A 13,232-nucleotide genomic window follows, 5' to 3' on the forward strand; every position below is an offset into this window, starting at 1 on the left:
TGAGAATAAGTTATAAAATCATCACATAGGAGGCACTTTGTGTGATAACCAGAGTCACCTAAGGCCTGTATTTTGTTCAGAGATGCTGAGCTCCTGCAGATCCTGACTTTTTCAGGCTGGGCACACAGATAACAGAATTGTTGGCCACCAGTGGAAAATGTTGAAGTCAGTAAGACTATTCATGTGAATGAGTTTTGCAGGTTTATACTTGATGGCAATAGGGAAATTTGAACTGCAGTAAATAACCAGATTAGAAAAATAAATAAATTCAGGAAGGTCCCAGACTATGTGGCAATTTGTGTGTGTGTGTTGGGGGGAGAATCATAGTAGTGTGAGAGTTCCAAAAACATACCTGAAAATTACATTTATTTTTAAATATAAAGAATTATAATTTTTTTGTGTAATTCTCTGGTCATTATAACTATTTTTATTGTAAATGTTAATCATGGTTTTGAAAACAAAGGAGTATAAGAATTCACAAGGATGTTTAGTCTAACATATTGTTGTTTTTATAAACCTCCAGTTCTGACTAGCTGTGCATGACTTTTACATATTTATTATTTCAGCTCTGAAGAGTTTGACAATGCAAGTGCTAAACAACATGGCTGCATTTATTGCCCTTCCCTCAATCTTGCAGAGAATTCTCCAGGTGAGCAGCAGGGGAAGAGAAAACATAGTGAGCATACAAGTGTTTACTAAATTGTTGTCTTTCATAAGGCCCTGGTTATACCACATTCAGAATGTAGAGCCAAATCCATCCCTGATGTAAAATTGTTGACTTCGGAGTAGTTACAGAAATTAATCTGGTTAATTATTCGTTAAGGCTACAAAGATGAAAAATGCTCAGGGGACTGGTGTGGTGGGACACTAACTGAAATGATAATGTTTAGCCTTGAGAGAAGATGTAGTAATGTAAAGATTGTATGTTGTAAACCAAACAGTTTTTTACCTATTAGATCTTAATTAACTTGGTCCAAAATTTAAATATTTTTAAAACCTAGGGCTGAGATTCCTAAGAAATGGGAGCCTAAGTTAGCCTACTAAATCCTTACTTGGGCCTTGTCTACACTACAAAGTTAGGTCAATGTAAGTCATCTTTGTGACGTTACCCAGAGTACAATCTGGACTGATACAGCTGTGTCCCCTCAATTTCCCAACCTGGGGTGCCTTTTACATGCTTCTCTGTGAGAGCAACCCTCCTGGTCTGCTCTCACACAGCCTCCAGCATGTAAATCACTCCCAGCTATAGTGTGAGTGCTATAGCCAGCCACTCATGAATTACACTGCGGGCAACACCAAGAAACTCCCAACCTCAGACTTTCCCCCAGAAATGTGCATCTTGTACTGCCCAGCACCCTCCTGCACAACACAAGCTCATATGAAGTCTATCATTTATTAATAGAAAATGATATGCACCAATCTTGTTATCCCAAATGGAGTTTTCCAAACACTTCAGTACAAACACACTGGTTTAAATAAAACAACAAAACAAATTTACTAACTACAGAAAGATAGATTTTAAATGACTACAAGTAACGAGCCATATAAATCAGAATTGCTTACAAGGAAATAAAAGGTAAAACACAACTAACACCTAACTTAACAATCTAAATGAATACAAAGCAAAGGTCTCTCTCACCACATGTTCCAGCAATCTTACTGGCTGATCCTCTTTCAGTCAGGATTTTCCCCCAAGTCCAATGCCGCTCCCTTTATTCTTTAGGAATTGATGGTGCTATGGGCAGAGAGCAAGGGAGAGGTGATTTGGGGCATCTGGCCTCTCCTCTTATAACCCTTTCTCGTGTACAAGACTCATCTCCAGCTGATGTTCAGGAGACAAAGTCTGTGTGGCCAGGAACCTTAAGATGCTTCTTTGTCAAAATGTAGATTTTTTTTTTTTTTTTTTTTTGCCCACACCCTCTCTCCCACTGAAGAATGGCCACTTAATTAGGTGATGGTCCAATTGATCTCATTGACACCTGGCTGAGGCATTGGCTAGCCTTTTGTCTCTGGGGAACTTTTTGTGACTGCCCTTCAGAACATGTTGTTGCATGTCTTAGTAATAGTATACAGTAGAATCTTATCTTTACATACAGTGTTGCCACACATTTTACCAGGACAGTAAAGATGAGCAAATCATGAGTGTTCAAATGATACCTTATACAGTATGCTTTGTACAATATTTAACATAGTCTTATAAAAGGGGTGAACATAGGGCTGTGGACTGTCAGTCTTGTGTCAACCAATTCGTGCATGTCTGCTTTCAAATTTGTCTGCCGCCATAAGCATCCTATTAGTGCGATGCAGAAAAACCATCTCCCAGAAGTTGTGGAAACATGGTCAACCTACTGACCTGTGAACTCTGGATACCCTAACAGTCCTCCGGCAGCTGTTCCACAATGCCCCTGGCAGAGCCATGGACCAGCTGAGAAATGTGGACATCTACAAATGGATTACATGGGAGATGCAGGCAAAAGGATATGACTGGAATCAGCAGCAGTGCTGCGTGAAAGTGAAGGAATTTTGCCAGGGCTATCACAAGGCTGAGGAGGCCAACAATTGATCTGGTGCTGAGCCACAAACCTGGCACTTTTGCAATAAGCTGTATGCCATATGTGGCGGAGACCTCACCAGCACCTCACAGACCACCATGGAGACCTCAGAGGAGCCTGAGACAGAGACCTCTGCCATGAACAGCAAGAAGGGGGGGGCAAAGTGGGGGACACAGTGGGGGGCTCCAGCCGTGCCATTTGAGACTCCCCCACAGTCTAGCCAGTCCCACCAGGAGAGCACTGGATGAGCTTGATGAAGGAGAAAGGTACCTTGGGTAAGCTTGCGTACACTTTTCTTTACAATATTTAAATTTAAAGATTGTTGCCTGGCCCGTTCCCAAGTTAAACACCGATATTACCTCTTCATTCTTTTACTTGTCTGAGAACAAACAGAGGTAGAGTTGGCATCTGCTTGTCATCCCTTGGTTGGAGTAGGTGGGAGGACACTTTCAGTGAAATCCTGTGAACCAGTGCTGCATCGGATCAGGAACAAGGAGCGTGGAGAGCCAATATGACCCTCTGCATGAATAAGGAAAAAGAAGACAGGAAAAAGGCCTAAGGAGAGGGAAATGCACCAGGACATAATGGGTCTTCTCAGGCAGCACCCCCAAATGCTGCAGACACTGGTTGACCAACAGATCCACAAATCCCAGACTACATGGCATCAGAGACTGCATCCATACCCCTACTGCTCCATCCTGGGGAACAGCAAGAAAAATCACAGTTTCACAAACGCTGACCTGTGAGAATCATGGTTGGTGTATGCATAACCACAGCGGACTATGTTTGTGCGCTGAAATGGACATAAATGTTTGCAGCCTTTCCAATTTTAAAGTTCCACGCTGTTAATTTGTTAAAAAAATGTATTACATTGTTTTTGTATACTGTTTTCCCCACTTAATAAAGTTCTATTTTTAACTTTATCTTTGTTTTGATACAAAATATAAACACACAAGGAAACAAAACATATAAATAGATTCACAAGATGGAAAAAGTATATAAATAACAGAATTCAACATTCATTATTTGCAAAACATGGAAAAAACGAAACAATTATAAACCAAACAAAATAATCTCGCAAACCTGAACTCATAGAGGTCATGCAGGGCATCGATAATGAAAGTGACTAAATAGATAAATAAGAGTTATTCTGAGAAAATGGAAACCTGCAATTCCTTCGATTCACAGACTGGCTTAGTGAGCTCTACTACTGCATTAATTAAAAAAATGACTTTTTTCTAATAGAAACGCTTGAAAAAAAATATGAGGCTGTCTGGTCACTCATGAAACTATTGCATATTTTTGCAATAAAGTTCTATTTTTGGTGAATAAAATTAACTTTATAAGCTCACAGCACATTGCAGAATACATACTGGTACTCAAAGCACACTGTATTTGTAAATCTACAGCAAGCTGTAGTAGCCAGGCAAGGTACTAACAAACTTCAACAGGACTTTATTTTTTAATGTAGAAACCTCTTTTCCAAGCTGCTGTTGCACCCTCACTAGCTCTCCCTCAGCCTCTTCAACTCCTCCCCCCTCCTTCCTGTTTCCTGTCCTTTCAGACTCCGAACAGCCAGTGCTCCCAATTCTAATAATTACAAGCAACATGAAATTGTTCTCTTGTAACTGCAGTAAGAGTGCTTGTAGTAAGCGCAACTACTACATCCTCATCCTCCGGTGGGCCATCTGGTGAAGGCAATCAGCTACGACATTTTGGTTTCCAGGCTTATATTCCAGTTCATAATTGAAAGAGAGTAGTCTTGCAGACCATCTAGCAATACGATATCCTGCTCTTCCCAGTCCTTCCGTGGTGAGCAATGTCGTCAAAGGGCTATGGTCTGTGCGCAACTTGAACGTGTGGCCCCACAGGTAAGTTATCCATTTTTCAGTAGCCCAGACACAAGCAAGTGCTTCTTTTTCAACTGTAGAATATTTTCTCTCAGCATTACTTAGTGTCCTTGAAGCAAATGCAACAGTCTTCTCTCTGTTGTCCTCATGAAGTTATTTGAGGACAGCCCCAAGTCCATAATTAGAAGCATCAGTAGTTACAATTGTGGGCAATGCAGGAGTGAATAGTGCAAGTACTGGACTATGTACAATCAAGTCTTTCACCATTTCAAAACTAGCTTGTGCATCCGTTGTCCACGCTAAGGTTGAACTTCCCTGTAGTAATTCTCGTAATGGTTCAATGTCAGAAGCATAACTGGGAATGAATTTTGCATACCAGGAGGTAAGACCCAAGAAGGAACGTAAGGTTTGCAAATTTGTTGGAGGAGCAGCATTTGAAATTGCCAGGATATGAGCCGGATCAGGTTTTAGTCTAGCCTGTGAAATAGTATGCCCAGAAAGGAGAGTTCAGTTTGTCTGAGTTTGCATTTGGACCTATTGAGCTTGAGGCCTGCTTTCCTGATACAGTTTAGTTCAGCCTGCAGGTTATTGTCATGCTCCTCTGAAGTATTTCCAAACACGATAATATCATCCAAAAGCACTGAACTCCATGTTGATTCTTCAAAATCAATTACATTATTTTTTGGAAGGCACTTGGGGTGATGCGAGACCCGTATGGAACACGTTTAAAACGGAATAGTCCCTCGTGTAATAAATGCTGTGAGGTCTCTGCTATCTTCGTGCAACATAACCTGGTGGTATGCGCTCTGCAAATCAAGAGTAGAAAACATCTTTGCTCCACGGAGTTCTGCAAATCTTCTTTGTGAGGAAGAGGATGGCTGTCGATCACAATAGCTTTATTTGGCTCCCTTAAGGTGAATGCCTACACCCTTCTTCTGTGTCACTACTATAGGTGAAACCCATTCCAAGGAGTTAATCTCTTCAATAATGTCCTCTTGAACAAGTTTTCTAAGTTCTTCTGAAACAGCTTCTCTGACTGAAAATGGTAATTACTGTCATACAGGCATCACATTATTCCGCATTTTAACTTTATGCAGAAACCCGTAAGCACAGCAGAGTTTCTCCTCAACCTGGTTTTGGATCCCAGCTGAAACTGGTGTGTATACCGCAAGAGTGCTTTGCTGGGGAAGATCAATTTGTCCATTAACTACCCTGAGATTTAAAGCAGCCAATAAATCTCTGCCAAGGACAGGAGTGCCTTTGTGGACAATGTAGAACTCTGCAGTTACACAGCAATTACCAAAAGTAACTATTGCTAGCAGGCAATCACGTACTGGAACATGGTTTTTCAAATAGCACACCAAGTGAAGCTTGAGTTCAGTAAGAGGCACATCTTTAAAGTAATGCAAATAGATGGAATCAGGTAGTATAGATACTGCTGAGCCAGTGTCCAACATTAGCTGAATAGAGTGTGATTTGCCTGAGGGTATGGCGGAAATGTTTACCGTGCACTTTATTTATTCTGGAATATGTGCAGTAATGATTTTGTGCACGCTCAGCACAGTAACATCTGGTATTGTAACGGCATGCACCTGTTGATTGAACTGGCTGCTGCGACATACTTTATCAAAATGCCCAATCTTTTTGCAGTGATTGCACTGAGCCACTTTTGCCGGACATCCTGTGTAGCTTGCCAGGTGTTGTGGGGATCCACAGCAAAAGCATTCTTTTACTGTATTTTGAATTTGCTGATTTGGTGGTTTTTCATTAGTTTTCCTCTTGTAATTGTTTGTCTGCAGCAATGGTGAACTTTTCTGCAAAGGAGTCACAGCCTGGACTGTGCTCATTATTTTGGCTTCAGCTGTAGCTGACTCAATCTGGGTAGCAATGGTTATTGCTTTTTCTAGTGTAAGTTGTGGTACTAGAAGTAAACGTTCTCTTACAAGAAGCATGATTGTTTTCTCAATGAGCTGGTCTCTGATCATCTCATCTGCCATATTCCCAAAGTCACAAGTTACAATCAGACCCCTCAGGGAAGCAATATACTGCATTATAGTCTCCCTTGGTTTCTGCTCACGCTGGCAAAATCTGTAGCGATTAGCTACTACATTCACTTTTGGTACAAAAAGTTCTTTAATGCAGTGAGTGCAGTCTCATATTTATCGTCTGCAAGGGGAAAAGTGTAAAATATACGCTGCCCTTCTGCTCCAAGGCAGTGGATTAGCAGAGCACGCTTTCTTACTTCAGAAATCTCTGTAGCACTGATTGCAAGCAGATAAGTCTCAGACATATGGGTCCAGGCAGTAAAAGCAATTGGAGGCTCACCTGGGCTTTCTAGAAAAGGTGCAGGTGGGTTCAGAGGCAGAAGATCCATCTTCGTTGCCAAAATGCTGTAGTAGCCGGGTAAGGTATTAACAAACTTCAACAGGACTTTATTTTTTAAAGTGGAAACCTCTTTTCCAAGCTGCTGTTGCACCCTCATTAGATCTCCCTCAGCCTCTTCAACTCCTCCCCCTCCTTCCTGTTTCCTGTCCTTTCAGACGCTGAACAGCCAGTGCGCCCAATTCTAATAATTACAAGCAACATCTAAACACTACACAAGCCCTGTGTAATTCATAGCATCAGTAAAACATAGTCATATTTATAAATGTACAGCAAGTGCTACATAATTCTTAGCAGCATTCAAAGCTGTAGGCCCAAAGAACACTCCAGCACAGAACACAGCTATGGCTCTTTCAAAGCACCCCTCAACCAAAGGGGGAAAAGCTGCCACCAGGGTGGAGGTGGAGCAGCTGTTTGCTGACTTTGAACAGCCAGACACAAGGACCATTACAAGAGCTCAGTGTGGAGCTATGTGGGTGCTTTGAAAGAGCAATTGTAGCTTTATTGGACCAACTGCTGTTTGTGAGAGAGACCAGCTTTTGAGCTTACACAGAGCTCTTCTGCAAGTCTGGGACATGTACTCATGGGAACCTAGAGCCTGGGCTCCAGCCGGAGCCTAAACGTGTACACAGCCCCATAGCCAGAGTCTGCTGACACAGGACAGCCACAGAGGTTTAATTGCAATGTACATATAACCTATGAGACTGAGTCTATGCTGTGGGTGAAGATCTGTGGACTGGAAGTAATACAGTTGCAAGGGATTTACTAATCTTTGTAAGGGGATACCAAATTCAGTAAACTGAGCTAGATATCTTCCTCTTCTGTTGAGAGAAAAGGGTTACAATATTCTAAGTTTAAGCAGTTAAATCTAAAGGGGGGGGGGAATGGTCCACATAAATCTAACTTTATGGAAATGTTAATTTCTGTACTTCAGTGCTAAATGCTGTGGTAAGGGGCATCTTCTGAATTCCAGGAACAGATTCCACGGCTGTTGCTGCAAACACTCGATCCTGGGTTCTGATTTTACACTGTCTTAAGTAAACCTTACATAATTAAGATTGTGTCAAATAATGATTAACATTAGATTGTGCTTTTATCTATTCTTAACCTATGATTTTTGTAAAGTTAGTTATTAGAAAGGAAATCCTAAAAGAAGTGCATTAGGAGAGATCTTAGAGAAATCTCCTGGGGCATTAAGAGAAGTTTTATCTGAAGTGGGTGAACACTGTCTGGAGAGATATGGAAGGTTGAGGGTTAATTCTATTACAAATCCATAATGCTTCATTAATGTTCTGAAAGCAGATATATTCAGATTCCCGTTGAGGTATGGGGAGCTGGAGAAACCAGAAATGTAAATTGCACAATTTTTTTAAAAAAAGTTTTGTCAAAACAGGGGAGGGGGAAGGACAGAGCTGTGTTTGAGACCATCCCAATGCTGTGGTACTTCCTTCCACAGAACTCTGACGGACACACTTCTGTCACGTTTTCAGGGTAGGTGGGGGGTGACTAAGCAGAAAGGAAGCTGAGGTCCTTTCTACATTAGTCTGAATTTCCCCCATTCTCTACTGAAGGACCTGGCAGCTCCAACAGCCTTGAGAGAACAGGGGTCACTTCACCACTTATTAGGTGTTCCTGTTCATGGCCGAGGGGGTGGAACTTTGATCACAGGCAATTAATTCTGTGTGGCTCAGACAGAAGTTGGTCCAATAAAATATTACCTCACCCACCTTGTTTCTCTAATATCTTGGGAGCAACAGAGCTACAGCAGCACTGCCTACTGCATTTGTAGAAAGCTTCTCACCATTTAGTTGCTGATGTGTAGTCTCAGCTTTAACTTTGCCTGAAAGTTCTTTGTCTCAGAATTTGTGTCATTTTAAAAACAGTCCTATCTTTGGACTGGGGAGCGACAGGGGCCTTTCCTCTTCTCTCCCCAAGGTCCGTGGAAGGGCTGAATCTTACTCATTCACTTCCTAAGAATTGCATTGGGGAGTCCACCTAGGAGGCTCTTTGGGGCTTCCTTCAATCTCCTATGGATGTTAAGAAGCTCAAAGAATTTTAAACAACCTGTGAAGAGGCTCACAGTTCCACTCCCTGGGAGTCTTACAATGCCCTTCCTACCAAATGGAGTTGGCCCAAGGCCCAGTTGGGGGCAAACTCCGGATTCCAGGTGCCGGAAGACTACACAGCAGGTGCTTGAAGCCCTGCTGCCACTGGAGGGCCCCAGGAGACTAGGTGCCTCATGTAACTGCTTTCAGCTGTGCTTGTTCACAGATGAGGAAACAATTGCATATTACATAAATGGAGAAAACCATCTGATATGAAAGAACTGCTTCCTAAGCTTCTAAAGTTTTATAAGCAATTTACTGTAGGTTTAAAAAAAAGACAGAAAGGAATTGAACTTTGATTGTGTCCTCTTGCAGTATTGTATCTGTGACACATAAGAAAAAGTGTATAAAGGAATAGACTGCAGGCTCAGGAATTGTGTTTTAAGTCATTTTATCTGAGTTTTCACCTGGTAATACAGATTTATTTCCTTTAATTGTGTAACTGATTTTGCCAAAAAAGGCAGAAGGAAATACTAGAGGGGTTAGAAACAATTTAGAGAGGAGAAAACAATGAGCACTTAGGAGAAGGTACAACAGAAATTAGGGAAGTGGAGAGAGGAGGAAGAATGTAAAAACAGGGATGTGCTGGAGGGAGCTCCCAGGAGCCAATGTTAATACATAGGCACCAGATTGGAGGGAGCTCTGGGATGACATCCTGCCTTTAGCGGTGTTGGCCCTGTCTCTGGAGCTGATTGATTAACCCTTGCCTGAAGTGACTTATCCCCCAGAACTAGGATAAATGATTTGCATGGAACATCTCTCTACGTACAGCTTCGTGGAAGACTGATTTACCGTCTATAAAGTAGCTGTATTCATTCAGTCTGCTTTTTGGCTGTTTTTTGGCTTTCCTCAGCCACGTATTTAATAGAATGCTCCAGGAACGAGTGAGTGGCTTTCTGACAGATATAAAAATAACTTGCTTTATGTCATGGATCACGTACATGGTGTGCTGGAAGACCTGAGCTCCCCATTGCTCTCTATAATTTATATAGTATCTCAGTATGATGTACTTTCCATGCTGTTACTTTTAAATTATGCATGTTAAAATAAAATGTACTTATAATACAGTATGACCTAAAATGACACTGGTCACTTTGTGCAATTGTTACCTCTGGAAGCTGTCTATCACTTCAGTATATTCCAGGCATACAGCTGGTTTTTGACTAAGAATTGGATGAATTTCCAAATCTTGTTTGATTCAGATGTGAATATTGGCAGACTGTTGGCATTAGTGCTTATTGAGTAGGAAGAACTCTATGCAGAGGCTGCTGCTCTAAGTGTTCTGGATCATTTTAGCCATTTTGTGGAGCAATTTCCCAAGTATCATGCAATCAAGTTTGCATTCCACTCCCACCATTTCCTGCTAATTTGCTTCCTTTAGCCAGCTCTTCTCCCTTCCCACTACCTCTGGGCAAGCTGTCCCTTGGTGCCTTAACCCCACTACTACTCCCTCTTACTCCTTCCTTTTCCCTTTCCTGGAGTCCATCTCTTAAGCTTCCTCTACTGACTGCCTCCTTCTCACCAATACAAATCTCCAGCCAATCAAATCTTGATAGCTTGTCTTTCTCTCCAACAGAAGTTGGTCCAGTAAGATATTATCTCACCCGCCTTGTCTCTCTAATATCCTGGGACCCACACGGCTACAACTACACTGCACACCGGCTTCTCACCACCTCATCCATTAGGTATCCATCACCTTCCTAGTCTCTGCCACTTGCTAGCTTCCTCCCTTCACCCTTTCTCCAATGCCTGTGTGTCCAGCCTGTTGGCTACCACCAACACTATATCCTAGTGTCCTGGATAGCTTCCTACTCACTTTTTTTCCCCTCAGTCCCCTTCTCTAAGGCCATACCTGGCCCTCCAAGTAAAGTGATCGCCCGCTACATTTAAAGGATCTGGTCCAAAGCATAGAGGTTCTAGAGCTTCTCAGTAAAATAGCTGTAAGGACTTTTCAACATGGGAAAAACTTATTTTTCACTAACATGGTTTTCTGAAATGCCTGAATAGTTTTTGCTGAAATTTTCAAAAAACAAATTCAGCTCAGGGCGGACACTTGGCATGGGAAATGTCAGCCCAAGCAGTCTGACAAAGTTGTTTAAAAACAAACACACACAAAAACCCTGTAAACAAAAATTGCAAAAGAGGTTACAAAATAATTTGTGGGAGCTGCTGCCATCTCTGCCTAGAATATGGAGAAATATGTATACACTTAAGAGTACACAAATGGATACAATTCACATCATTTACAAGTGCATGCTTTGTATATACTGGTAAAGTTTTTAAAGTGTGTAGAAGTACATATCGGTAAAATGTGCCTGGATGTGTGGGATGCAAGTGGGGCCGGTCAGGAAAGACTGAAATAAGGAAAGTCACGTGTAGGGGGTGGGACTAGTCGAGGAGGCAAGAAGTTATCTGGAAAATAATGAGGTCCATTTCTGTCCATCTTGCAAGGCCACTGAAGTTCCTGTACAATCCACAGGAATTACCATCACTGAACAATGCATAAATATTTTTGTAACCCAAGGACATAAAACATTCAAAATAGGGCTGTCAAGTGATTAAAAAAAGAATCTCGATTAACAAAAGTTAATCATGAGTAATGGCAGTATTAATGTCCCTGTTAATAGAATACCTAAATATTTTTGGATGTTTTCTACATTTTCAAATATATTGATTTCATTTACAACACAGAATACAAAGTATACAGTGCTCACTTTATATTATCTTTATTACAAATATTTGCACTGTAAAAAAGAGAAGGAATGGTACTTTTCAATTCACCTAATACAAGTACTGTAGTGCAGGCTCTTAATTGTGAAAATGCAACTTGCAAATGAAGAATTGTTTTATTTTTGAGTGTAGTTACATAAAAAAATAATGTAAAACTTTAGAGTCTACAAGTCCACTCTGACCTACAACTTGGTCAGCCAATCAGATTCCGTCACTGGTAAGGGATGGTGGGGCGTGACTGGAAAAGTTTACACATGACTGTCTTACCAACTACTTTGCCCTACAGTATTATTGCAAAAGTTGATCAACTGGAAGTTGTGAATGTTTGTAAATGTCTTGATAAAACCTGGAACACTCCACTTTTACCAGCACTTCAACATCCATCTGTCCTATGCTGGGGACTTAAATAGCCACCACACCTCATGGGGCTGCAGAGAATCTGACAAAAATGGACTGCATCACATAGACTGGACTTCTCTAAATGACCCATATCTCTCTTACATAACCCTAAGCAGTCAGCCACCTTTTTCTCTGCACAGTGGAAGCAGGGCTGCTTTCCTGACTGCAGTTGGGTCGCCTCAGCAGGGCTAACTGTTATCAGCCTCCCACGCAGCCAGTACCATCCTCTTCTTGCTCAGATAGAAATGACAATCCCCATAGTAACCACTATCCCTTGATTGCAGTGGATCTGTAGAAGAGCAGAATGGAAAAAAATACTCGGAGCTGACCAGTGAGTATGTAGTGTGCATACCATATAATGTAGAAAATGTAGAAAATGCTTACACTTGCTTCTTCAAAGCAATCTTTAAAGCAGTCATTAAATCCATTCCGCATGCCTACCAAGAGACTTATATACCCTACTTAAATGAAGAATAAGCAGAATTTCTGAAGCAGTGTGGGAAATCTGGTGACTCAGAGAAGCAAACCATCTTATTGACAGCCTTAAAATCTGTCACAAGGAACGTTGGTAAGAAGTTACGGGAAATATGTACACACGGTCTAGCAGGAAATATGGTTACTTAAAGGAATCTTGGTGCAGCACAGAAACCACCATCCACATGTCAGGAAAGGGTCTCCAAATAGCATCACCACATGCCTAACTAATCTAGCAAAAGCCAACAGAAACAAGCCCTTTGAGGAATCAGTAAAGAGGAAATGGAGCTGATACTCAAGGGTGGAACCATTTTGTGAGGAAGACATTGTCCAGCCTTCCTCCACCAAAGAAGTGGAGAAAGCACTGAGCCTCAGGAAAGCAGGAAAAGCAGGTGGCCTTGACAAGACTGTACAAGAAATGCTGCTACATCTTGGTAAGAGGAGCACAAAATAGCTATGTCCTCCAAAAGAACAAGATGCCTAAGATATGGCAGAAAGAAACCAGAAAAGGACCATTCCTTTCCATCTAGCTGCTGTCCAGTATCACTTCTGAGATGTGCTTACAAAATTCTAGAGTGACTATCTTGGCAACAACTCATGCCCATGGTAGGACAGGCTCTGAGTGATGATCAGGCAGGCCACAGACCTAATAGGAGCACTTGTGACCAAGTTCATGCTCTTTACCACTTACATAGAAAGTGGTTTCCAACAGAAGAAGAAGACAGGAGTGGTGTTTCATG

The 13,232-nt window shown here is 41.6% G+C and overlaps 1 protein-coding gene across 3 annotated transcripts in view; it reads left to right on the forward strand.

Moving 5' to 3' along the window:
• The window catches only part of VPS8 (VPS8 subunit of CORVET complex), a 229,679-nt gene that overhangs the window by 165,496 nt on the left and 50,951 nt on the right, over positions 1-13,232 (forward strand). For all 3 annotated transcript variants that reach the window (XM_075132278.1, XM_048863795.2, XM_075132277.1), the window contains one exon: positions 567-649. In XM_075132278.1, coding sequence (XP_074988379.1) covers positions 567-649 — 83 coding nt within the window. The remainder of the gene's footprint in view (positions 1-566; positions 650-13,232) is intronic.

The sequence above is a fragment of the Caretta caretta genome, chromosome 9, assembly GCF_965140235.1.
Source record: "Caretta caretta isolate rCarCar2 chromosome 9, rCarCar1.hap1, whole genome shotgun sequence".
NCBI classification, from domain to species: domain Eukaryota; kingdom Metazoa; phylum Chordata; order Testudines; family Cheloniidae; genus Caretta; species Caretta caretta.